General features: G+C 39.8%; 2 protein-coding genes across 3 annotated transcripts; both read left to right on the forward strand.

The window, feature by feature from the left end:
• The first annotated feature begins 591 nt into the window (after positions 1-591).
• On the forward strand, positions 592-4,813 carry blvrb (biliverdin reductase B). Its single transcript, XM_030399838.1, has 5 exons — positions 592-833; positions 2,156-2,317; positions 3,404-3,493; positions 3,953-4,084; positions 4,203-4,813. Exons 1-5 carry the CDS (start codon positions 749-751, stop codon positions 4,355-4,357), a joined length of 624 nt encoding a protein of 207 aa, XP_030255698.1. The 5' UTR covers positions 592-748; the 3' UTR covers positions 4,358-4,813.
• Positions 4,814-6,552: 1,739 nt separating this feature from the next.
• sertad3 (SERTA domain containing 3) lies at positions 6,553-11,763 on the forward strand. Of its 2 annotated transcripts, none has more exons than XM_030399817.1 (3): positions 6,553-6,732; positions 7,521-7,604; positions 8,946-11,763. In XM_030399817.1, exon 3 carries the CDS (start codon positions 8,953-8,955, stop codon positions 9,952-9,954), a length of 1,002 nt encoding a protein of 333 aa, XP_030255677.1. In that variant the 5' UTR covers positions 6,553-6,732; positions 7,521-7,604; positions 8,946-8,952; the 3' UTR covers positions 9,955-11,763. The 2 variants fall into 2 exon arrangements, with proteins under 2 accessions (XP_030255677.1, XP_030255686.1); XM_030399826.1 differs by lacking the exon at positions 6,553-6,732 and adding an exon at positions 7,317-7,420.
• The last annotated feature ends 143 nt before the right edge of the window (positions 11,764-11,906 follow it).

An 11,906-nucleotide genomic window follows, 5' to 3' on the forward strand; every position in this document is an offset into this window, starting at 1 on the left:
TATTCTTTATTCCACTCTATTGCACTATTCTCACCCCGGAAGCTCAACCCTGCCTAACCCGGCCCGGCTGACTTCCTGTATGGTGAGCAGGACTGCGGAGTATGAATTCTGGGCCGAGCTCTTGGCACTATGTAATTGCATCTTCTTATTATTCATTTATCCTCATTTGCACTAAATTGTCTCCTGTTTTTGTTGTACTGTTGTTCTTATGTGCGGTGTCCCTGAGTGCTTTGAAAGGCGCCTTTAAATAAAATGCATTATTATTATTATTATTATTATTATTATTATTATTATTATTATTGACAAACAACAGCAATAAAAAGTTAATCACATATGAACAGGTGGGGTCCCGGTCCCCCCAAATGCTGGTTCCATGGCTACGGCCTTGGATTAAAACATATTGACAGCTTTCAATTAGACCTAGTTGTAGTCACACTTTCAAACACTTTCAAGGACGACCAAGGATGATAGAAATTAAATGAGAAGATGGGAATAGGGGCGTAAACAGATGTAAAATAAACAGCCTAGAATCATTCTCACCTCTCTGCACTCAACACAGATCTGAGATCAGCCGGGCTCCTTTAACTGTCGGTGTGGGGGGAGGAGCCTGTCAGCTCTGACTTCCTGTAGCCTGCAGAAGGCGTTTCTACACATGTCAAAGAGAATATTTAAGTGAAAGTATTCTATTTAACGGTCTCAGTTTGTCGTCAATCTGTCGCTGTGTCGAGCATCTGGGTTGTTACGAGTTATGTCGGACTCTATCAAAAACGTCGCGATATTTGGCGCCACGGGAATGACCGGGAAGGCGACCCTTCCGCTCGCGGTGGCTGCAGGTGAGCACTGACAACCGAATATAACGGAATAAATATCAGTGGTGGTTAAATATCAGTAGTTTTACTGTGTAGCAGGGACACACAGTGATCCCTGATTGTTCCCATGTGTGCAGTAACATTACAGTGTTAATTCAGCGCAGAGAAGAGAATTAGTTTCTGTTTTGTTTGGACTTGGATCTGCCTCTGCTGCCTCACGGAGGTCAAAACAGGCCATAAACTTATAAAAGTTCATGAGATTTGTGTCATTTGAAGCTCTAATAACCAAAAAGCTTACTTGGGGTTGTTTGATGATAACATGAATTATTCATAATGCACTAAAGACAGTTTAGGCTTCACAGAGTCAAGTTGACAAATTATCTCTGCTATGACTTTATATGTGCAGTAAATCAACATAATACCAAATACTTTTAACATTGTGCTTAGTCATCACAAGACTATTTTCTCCCAAAGCATCTTTGTGTGTAAATGTCTTTTGTAAACACTGGTGGTCCGATATCAAGATATTTGTTAGAAATTATGGTGATGTTTGATTTTGTCAAAATTCACCAGCCCTGCTTTAATTTACAGTTTAGAATCTTTTAGCAAATGTAATCTGATTTAAATACATTTCTCTTATTCACACTGGAAATAGACTGAAACATCAGTCCCTGCTATAATTATCAAGTGTATTAGACATAATCTACAGACAGACTGATACGCACGTATAAATCAAACATGTTGATCATATGTGTAATTCAATTTATCAGCATATATGTTCTTCCTCCTCAGCATGGGGAGAAACTGTTGAGTCATGTTAGACGTTACAGTTCAGCATTCGCTGAGTCACAGCTGCCTGTGACACACAGCTGATAGCAGAACATGTTCACTATCGCGTCTTTACAGGGTGGGTGGGATCACCTTCATGGTGTTGGTGAAGTTATTTCACCAGCTTCTGGAAGAGACTCTTTTATTTTAACTCCGGTTTGTCATCCTGTTAAATAGAAATAGAAATCTTGCCATGTTTACAATATGGCAACGCTACAGCCAAGTGACAGTGTGAGCACAAAGGTTGCCAACCAGCTGAAATGGTCACATGTCAGCAACACTCATCATTCTCCCACTTCTCCTTCCACTTTTCATGACCTTGATGGAAAATGTAACAAGATCCTGCAAAATATAAAGGAGAAGTCTTGTGAATTTAGGAAATAGAACCACAGTGTTGTGCTGATACATGTTGCCTGAGATGACATGAGGCTGCATGTCGTTATAGATGCAACACACAACTAGTTTGATCATACCGAACATCTGTTTCTGCTGTTGACTTGTTTCATTTTCTTCCTCAGGGTACAATGTGACCGTGCTGGTGCGGGACCCTGCCAGGCTGCCTCCCGACCACAAGGCGTCCAGAGTGGTGGTGGGAGACGTTCTGAACAAAGAGGATGTGAAGAAGACCTTGGAAGGCCAGGACGCTGTCATCATCATCCTAGGCACCAATAACAGCCTCAGTAAGGCTCCACAGTTTGAAGACAGACACACAACCAAGCAAACATTTTGAGAAAGAAAAACACACATTTCATAGTTTCAACCTGGATGTAGACCGAGACTAATGTCATTAATCACATTTACAGTTTAGTTTGAGGTTTGTTGCTCTGGGTTCCCCTCACATGTTTACACAGACTGGTCATTTGACAGTTGTGAACTCCAAATCACATATTTCTTCTTTTTATATTTAGTTAGTACGGCAGCTGGCCTTAAAAAAAAAAGCACGTAATGCAGTATGCATACATTTGGGACATCCTACCCGTCACAACATTGAGCCTTGAACTTTGACCCCCTTGCTGTCAGCTGTCATTTCGACTTCCGTCATCTGTCAATGAGCTGTCATCTGTCTGTGCTCTCTCGGTGGCTCAGTCGACGTGACGTAGCTGCTGCTGCACAGAGGATTGTGGGTCAGAACTGACAGAAAAGCACGGTGGCTTGCATACTGTAAAATACAACTGAATGCAGTTGTGCATCCTGGTATTTATAAATCTGTTTCTGGCATACTTTATGCAATGATAGCATGGATGTTGGAACACAGCTGATATCTCTTTGCGCTGATTGGTAAAAATCATGTTTCCTTACATAACTGTCCCTGTTAACCTTCCACAAGGAGGATTGTAGTTTAACAGTGTAATAACATGACACATTCACTAGAGGTCACCATAGAGTTTTTACAACATATAACATATAGCCATAAGTGACATCATTGTATGCAAAAAAAACAACTTGCTGGCAACAGGAAAACAAGTTGGGCCTCACAAATAAAGGGAAAATATCGCAAGTTATTGATCACAAGTCGCAACACTATAATTAAAATGTCTCAGTAACAGAATACTTCCTTTCAGTTTTAAACGATTGATGCATTTACTTGTGAGAACGCTTCTGGTGTCCTCTTAATTCTCCATTTACAAAAAATTAACACACAAGTTTTATAGTAGAAATGCTGTTATTTAGTAAAGTGTCACTAAACTATACTCAAATACGGTGCTGTAAGATGTATTAACTCTCCACAACTGTATGACTGATCTGATCTGATCTGTGCTCATCAGGCGCGACCACCTTGATGTCCGAAGGCACCAAGAACATCGTTGAATCCATGAAGGCTCGTGGGATCCGCAAAGTGGTCGGCTGCATGTCAGGTACAACTCACGGTCAAAAGCTAACAGAGTGGATGAAGTGGTCAGAGTTTTATCTTTATTCTTTTTTTAAGCACCTTGGAATGAATAATTTATCTCACCTTGTTAAAGCTTCTGTCGACTTCAGATGAGCAGTGCATTCAGACAACTGAATATCAGATACATACAAATACCCGTCACTAATTTAACTGCACTTTTTTGATGAGAGTGACGATGAAAGCTTGTTTAAAAACAGAAGGAAAAGTAAGTGAATGAAGATTAAATCCGACACACTTCTAAGCAGAGTAAATTCCTCAACTTTTCTCTTTAATCTCCATTTATTTCTTCTTCTTGAGATTTTATAAAGCCTTAATTAGATCTTCCTCCACTCATTCTATTAATTAGTGAATACATATTCCATTTTTTTTTTCTTTTTTTAAACCCACCGCTCATTATCTTCATCTTCATCCTCGTCCCTTCCAGCCTTCCTGCTGTGGGACCGCTCCAAAGTCCCGGCTCGTATGGTTCCTGTGACAGAGGACCATGACAGGATGTACACAGTGCTGAAAACGTCGGGGCTGGACTACGTGGCCGTCATGCCTCCTCACATCGCTGGTCAGTAGGAAGTAGAAACTAAGCGCTTTATTCCGAACAGTTTTAATTTTGGATTAGGCTCGATTCTCCTTTTGCTTTACTGTCTCATGTTTTCTGTCTCTGTCTCGGCCCCCTGTAGATGATCTTCCTCTGACGGAGAATTACATGGCAGCCGAGAACATGCTGAAAGGAAGAGCCATCTCTAAACACGACCTGGGACACTTCTTTGTCAAATGTCTGTCCACCACAGAATGGGACGGCAAGCCTGTCGGAGTGTGGGGAGACTATAAATGATCCTGAACGACACAACACCTCCAGCAAGTGAAGGGGTTTACATGTCTTTCTGTCACTGATCACTATTTTTTATTTCCACCAAATACAATGAAGAGAAAAAAAAATGTCTGTATATGTTTGTTTTAACTACGAGTGTGCTGTGAAAAAAACAGAAATGATTTCCTTTGCTCCCCTTCATCATAACTGACCAGCTTTAATCGCCGCTGTTATATTTTTATACTAATTTCAGTGTCATCGCCACCAGGATGCATTTTAAGCCAAACCCGGAACAGCTGCTTTAGTTTTAGCTCGTTATATCACTTTGCATCAGCTCTGTCTTTTCACATGAACAGCTCTTACATAATGGATGTTGTGTTACCTACTTTTTGTCATGTGATGCTGTTGGTCGCTGCTGTGATTTACAGTCGGCCCGTTTTTATAGCTGTTGAAAATAAAAGACTTTATTGTAAAACAAAACATGTGCTGAAAGAGTGAATTGTCATGTGACCGAGCAATGCTGCAGGCTACTCGTTGACAGAGTGACAAAACAAAGGTGATAATGGTGTTATACAGTCATTTACATTAGGCTTTACAAAACAATAAGGAAACAGATTATATAGTAGATTAGATAGAGTAGATAGATTAATAGATGTCATACTACTTATGTCTTAAACTTCATATTAAAATAACTGGAAGCACTTGAGTACTTAATAAAAAAATGTTAGTGCCTTTATTTTGAAATTGAATGATACAATCAGTTAAGATAATCAGCAAGGTCACAGTGTGGCTATTAATATTATTGGATTCAGGTTTAGAGGTGTGTTCATTATAATACATGTTTGTGAATGAGTTTGTTTTGTTCAGTCACTACATTTCTCAACCTGACAAATTTCTCAAAACGTTCACTTACGCTCAAGCATGTAAAAGTAGAGTTCACAGGTAATTCATGAATAGAAGTTATGTCTGTCCATAGATGTGAATATAAATATGACATTGATAGTTTGTAATGTCACAGAACATTCTGTACATTATTTAACAGGTAAGGGTGATTTGGGACATTTTGTACATTTTGATTTAAATGTCAGCCTAAGTCAAAAATACATGAATATTGTGGAACAATTCGCCAGGTCTCTCTGTCTCCTGCAGTTGACGTCATGTGAATGTGTCCTGTGAGAAGGACAAGCAGTCAGTCAGATGAGTGGCATGTGTGGCTGTTGCACAACTCCCGCTAAAAAAGAAAGGGCAAGTGCAGAAGGGTAGGCAGCGAGATCCCGGAAGTTAAAATGTGTTCCTTCAGAATAAAAGGCGTTTAAAGAAAAATAAAGTATAGAGATCAGATCTAAATATCCGTTGCTACCACTTTAACATATAAAGAATGTTTTTTATTCAGTCAGTATGTAATTCCTCAGTACACTTAAATAACGCATCTCCAGTCTTTGTTCCCACAGCTGACTGAACATTTCTTTTTTTCCCTGAAAGCCAGTCAGAAATGTCCAATAAAAACTATGGTAAAGGAAATTGCAACAGAATAATAGGAGTGCAATAAAATGATCAGTGCAATATAATTAATGATGTTGTATACTAAGTTACTAACTAAATGTGTTTGACTACTGTGACTTTACTTGGATATTTGACCTTCCCTGTGCAGAATGGTGTATGTGCAGAGTTTGACACTAGGAGATTGTTTTCACATTACATCTGCAGGAGGAGTTTAACAGAAGAGGTTAACACACATGTACCAGCAGACTTATAATATCACAATGGATGTCATGGGCCAATATGCAATTTGAAAATCTCTACTGCTCATAATTAATGAATGAACTTCAAAATCAGGAACCATCATCCATCAGGTAGTTTATACTTTTTAAATGAAAAGATAATTCATTTATCTTAATTTTTTCTTTTTCTTTTTTTACGGGGGGAAAATAATTGAGCAATCCTGTGTAAAAAAACAAATCAGACAGAGTTGTATTATTCTTACCTTCTTACCTCTTACCTTTTTAATCATATTGTTTATGTTTACTATTGTTGTTGTTTTTTGTAATGTTCTGTCCCTCGGCTGCTGTGGCACACAAATGTCCCCGTTTGTGGGACAATAAAGGAATACTGATTCTGATTCTGTTATACTTCCAACAGAGGCGATTATTTATATTTTTATTTTGAAAGAAACCACAGGAAGTTGTATTATGTTCCGGTACCTTGGTGTTTGTGTCTGCTGTACGGTGGCTGAGGAGGAGCTGAAGCTGTTTTTTAAAGTTGACTCGCTGGTTCTTCGTGTGGCGAAAAGTCGAGCGATGGAATTTAAATCGAAACCGTAAACTCTGACCTGTTGGTGGCCTACGACAGTAGACACTGTGTCCGCTGACTGATTTACTCTTGACGACTGTCACTCTCAGGTAAATAATTCATTCTCTGCGGGAAACAAGACAACTGTACCTTTTATTACAGTGATATTTGACTTTCTTGGACGTGTACATGTGTAGAGCCCAGCCTTTTTCTTTTCTTTCACTTTCTTTTTGCTCCGTCGTTATTGTATAGACATTAGCAGTGAAATGTGTGCATTTTTAAATCCCTCTGACTGTTTTGATTTGTTGATCGCTTCAGTCGCCTAGGTGAAGATAATTTTACAAGTTTGGTATTTTCTTACAGTAACTTAACATTATAAAACATGCTGACGGGACACCTAACTTTGTAACACATTGACGTACTTTGTATTCACAGACATTGTGTGGATGGGCTTCCCTCTTCTATCGGTGATGTAATCATTTAGGAATTAGTGCTATGCAAATTACATAATAAGAAGCCCGCCTATCCGGTCCAGGCGTTAATAAGCAGACCGGGAGTCGATTTACATGGCTGTGTCTCATACAGATTATGATTTTATCATAACATTCGGCATATAAATAGTTTAAAGTGTGTTTGATGTGGTGTTGTAACGTCAAATTGATGTGATGGTATGTAACATAAAAACTTCACTACCCATGATGCCGTGCGACCCTCCAACCCCCAACAGTAAACGTTTTGGCGTGAAACTCAAATCACAGGCGGGCTCAGACCGAGTCAGTCGGTTAGCAAGACTGAGCCGTAAGCTTCGAACAGAATGGCTGTTTTTTAATGAATTTTAATCGCCGATTTATTTCTGAATGACTTGAGTAAAAGGTTCGCCGTTACATTTGTTTCATAGGGTCGAAGAGAAAACAAGATAACGGACCAACGGCAACGTAATCGACAGAACTTAACCGAAGAGAGACGGGAAGTGATTCAACAGGTCAGTTTAACTTACTTACTTTCAAACTGTGTTAAAAGTTTACCATAAATGTTAGTGGTTCGACCACGATAAGCTGAGATTTTTTCCTGTTAAAGGAACTGATTCAAGTCGGTTTAAAATATATAACGTTATCGTTGCAGTTTAATGGACTCCTTCGTGAAGTTTTTCTTTTTCCCTCCTACACGATGAATCATACAACCCCCAACGCACATTCGGGCTAACTCAGCTAGCTAACGGAATGACTCCAAACTTTAAGAAAGAGCAACTTTATTGGGACTTTAAGCTAACACGGTTGTTCTAATTTTAAAGGTTTCACATTCGTACTCAAACAGTTATCCAAAGCAAATTCAGTCTCTATTAATGCGTTATAAATACAGTTTTCTGAATCTTGTGTTGATTGTAATAATCAACACAAGCAGTAAATCAGTTTAGCCACCCTGAAAATTAATTTAGGTCCTAATGACCAGTTTGATCAGCCATTTCCTAAATTGTCCATTACTTAAAACATTTGATGTTCAGTCATTACCACCAGCAGCTTGATATATACTTCTACACTCCCTGTCTACAGCCTCCGACTGTGGCAACATCATTCAATAATTTGTATTACTGATTAGAAGAAATTATATTAGACAAGTGTTGAACGCAGGCTGTCAGACCCTAAAGTGATGTCTTAGAATTGGAACATAAAAAAAAGTGATTAAACAGAGAGAACCAAATAAATCCCCCCAAATCCTTGAGATGTCTTTATTCGTAGTAGAAAACATATGTATTGATTAATTGACTGTTGAGCTACTCCCTGTTTCAATACAGAGTCAATTAAATTCATATGTTTCTAGAGTTGCAACGATTATTTGATTAATCAGTTAAAGAAATTAATTTTGATAATAGATTAATGTTTCAGTCCATTTCCAAGCAAAATGTCTAACATTTGCTGGTTCCAGCATCTTGGATTTGAGGATTTGCGTTGTAATTTGTGACAGTAAGAGTGAGACAGCAAGTTTGAAGACATCAATTTGGGCTCTGTAAACTGACAAGCATTTTTACACAGCTTCTGACATTTTATAGATTAAATGATTGAGCGTTTGATTGTGAAGATAATCTACAGATAAACTGATAAGGAAAATAATTGTTAGTTACAGGGCTAGTTGTTTAATCACGTCAGCATTTTGACATTAGTCCATTCTTCTTCTGTAGGATGAGCCTTTGAATAAAAAAAAAAAAAACCCTTTCTTTGCTTGACTAAGGACAAAACTTGGAAACTCATCATCTACAAAATGTCAACAGTAGATACTCTCTTAGCCACAGGCAAGTCAAATTAACGGTTTGTGCCTTCCTCCACAGTTTAAAGATGATCATGAAGGGGCAGAAGCGCAAACTCCCACCAGAGGAGGTGGAGGTTCCAGACAGGAGCAGCCCTTTCTGGGAGAGCCAGCGCCAGTTTGTGTTCTCAGTTTCCCTGAACAAGTATCAGCGGGGTCAGGAGCTACCTGAACCCAGCCTGCGGCGGTCTGTCCTCATAGCCAACACACTGCGGCAGGTCAGCCTGGAGGGTTGTATGGCGCCCTCTATGGACATGGAGGTGTCACAGCCACCTTGTAGCTCTTCATCTGCGTTCCAGGAGAGCATTACCAACAGCCACTCAGCTCTTTCCAGCTGCCCTCTGGTGTCATCAAATTATTTGTCAAATTGTGCTGTGAGTAGGTCACCAGTAAGTTGCCATTCAAGTGCATCAAATGTCCCTCTGTCTGCAAAAAATGAAGATGAGGACTGGGAATCAATGTCCATGGATCCTGATTTCTCCCTTTCAGCTGCCATCTCTTCCATTCTAACGGCACTGGACTCTACCATTGACGGGAGTCCACAGGCAGCTCAGAGGACACCTCTCAGGTCCCTGGAGAACCTATCTGGGCCCGCCGAGGGAGCTGTGGCGTGGATGAAACAAGGAGTCAGAGGTTGTGGGGGAAGCTGGGAGCAGCAAGAGAACAGCATGGAGGTGATGAGGTCAAGCTACCTCAGTGATGTCACTGTGGAGGATCTGTTCCAGGATATAGACACGTCCCTGCTTGAAAGGGAGATGGGTGTGCTGGGGCTCAGAGGCAGTGGTGGTGGGTATCCGGCTGGGGATGACCTTTTACGGTACCTACCTCCTCTCTCCTCTTCCTCCTCCCCATTGCTCCCTTTCTCCCTCTCTCTTAACCAGAAGTGCCTGCCTTCATTCTCCTCATTCAGCCCACTGTCTTCATCGTCTTCTTCTTTGCCATCTCTTTCCTCACCACCCTTCTCCAGTCAGAACCATATGAGAGAGGGACTTGAGCTGGACCATCTGATGGAGATCCTGGTGGAGTCCTGATAGCCTAAAGACATCATACTGTAAGAAATCCATTTCAGCAGGAAGTAACCTGAACAGTTTTCACTTAGTGGACAAAAAAATGACTTTCCATAGCCAAGGGCTGGGTTGTCAAACACATTGAATATTCAATTTGTTATTATTATATATTGTTAAATATAGTGTATTGTGGGCTTTAGAAAGTAGTAAGAATGCTCTAGAAAAGTAGAAATGGTTGCTGTCTAAGACAGAAAATGCTCCATAGGTGGGCTAGCATAAAGAAAAGCTGTGATGTGTATGGCAGCTTTTTGTACAATGTGAACAGATGTTTTCCTACAAAACAGGTCAGAGTTTAAACTATGTACGAAGTAAGCCAGATAGGGCAGTTTTATCTTAATGGCTTAGCAGTGAGTCACTGCATAATGACCTGCTGAAAAGCGTTTTACTCCAGTTTCCATTGTGACTCAGCTAATTGGGAACTGAGGAAGGGAGGCGCCTGATCAGAGAGCAGGATTTAGTCATCAAATGAGAAGTTGACACGTATTTGCTGTTGGAGAGAAAAAGGCTTCGGCAGTGTTGTCCTGAAGGTTGTCACATGTGTCACAGCTTCAAGTAATCCTGCGTTCACATTGAACATCCTGGTTTATTTGGAGAAAGGAGAAAGCAGCAGCCAGTCATGCACTGGTGTTGATTGATGCAACATTAGGTGGGACATGAGATAAATCAAGTGTACAAGATTAATGAGAGTTCTGAGAGAATGTGATTTGGCTGGTGTTGGAAGGAGGACGGTTGAAACACTAATGCTATAGGTCAAATCTTCTGTGAAGACATCTTTTACACTTATATTTATCAATGAGTTACAACAGGGGTATGACATCAGGTGCTAAGAGTTCAGATCAGGATTTCAAACAGGAAAATTATCTTTCTAGTTATTGGAACCTTTGCATATTTATATCAGGTTGATTTGACCAGAAGATTTGTTTGGTTATGAAAGAAAACTCAATTTCAAGTGTGTATATTTCTTGAAGGTTATCTTCTGAATGATTCTTGCTTATATTCCTCAGTTTATTATCAGTAATATGATATATCTCATGAATAAATCTTGTATCAGCAAGACAAAAAAACTCTTAATGCCTCTCAGCCGGCTGGACTTTAAACTATGATTCATCTGAATGGTGAAAAGAGTGAAACTTAAATACGTTTTCTCCGAAACGTTTCCTCACGGAGACGTCTGAGTGCAGCTGTAGATCAGGAAACACAGTCCAGCTCAGAAAGAGCATTTACTGTCTTTTAAAAGATGCTTTTATTCAGAGAGCCTTTACAGTACTGTGATTGTATACCAACCATCCTCATGTGACAGTTCAAACCACTGTAGGTGTCACATCAGCTAAAGGACCACGGCCTACAGTAACGGCTTCTGTTGTGTGCATGTAATATTGATCAGTCCTGGTGGGAGTTCAGCATCACGCTTTCAGCCACATTGGCTGATAGAGTCCAGATGGAGCTGACTTCCACCCTGTGAACAGTTGATTCATCAGTCTGTCAGATTCTGCTCGTTTTAGTGGGTTAACATGTTTTGTGTGGTTCACATCTGAATTATTGCACTTTTGTTAATCATATGCATTTTAAAGTCTCCGTCACATGTGGTTTGTTTAGTAAGCAGCGGTTTTACAGGTGAGATGTGGCCAAATGATCCTCTTTGAACCCCTGAGTTTTGCTAAATGTTCTTTTAATGTATTGTTAAAAAGAAAAAACACTTGTTAGGTGTTTAAACTGTATATGTAAATGTGTGTTGGGGAAACGCTGAGATAAACTTTTCGAGGAAGCACATGATGCCTGTTTGTTAGGTATTTGTTTATTCTGGCCTGTTCGTGGATCCAGATGCTTTCTATGCAAAGGTCCTTTGTGAATAGCTGGGCTGCAGTCTCAAACTATTTATAAATGACATTTTGTTTGAGTAATTTATGTCATAACAT

This window comes from Sparus aurata, chromosome 2 (genome assembly GCF_900880675.1).
Source record: "Sparus aurata chromosome 2, fSpaAur1.1, whole genome shotgun sequence".
In the NCBI taxonomy this organism is placed as follows: domain Eukaryota; kingdom Metazoa; phylum Chordata; class Actinopteri; order Spariformes; family Sparidae; genus Sparus; species Sparus aurata.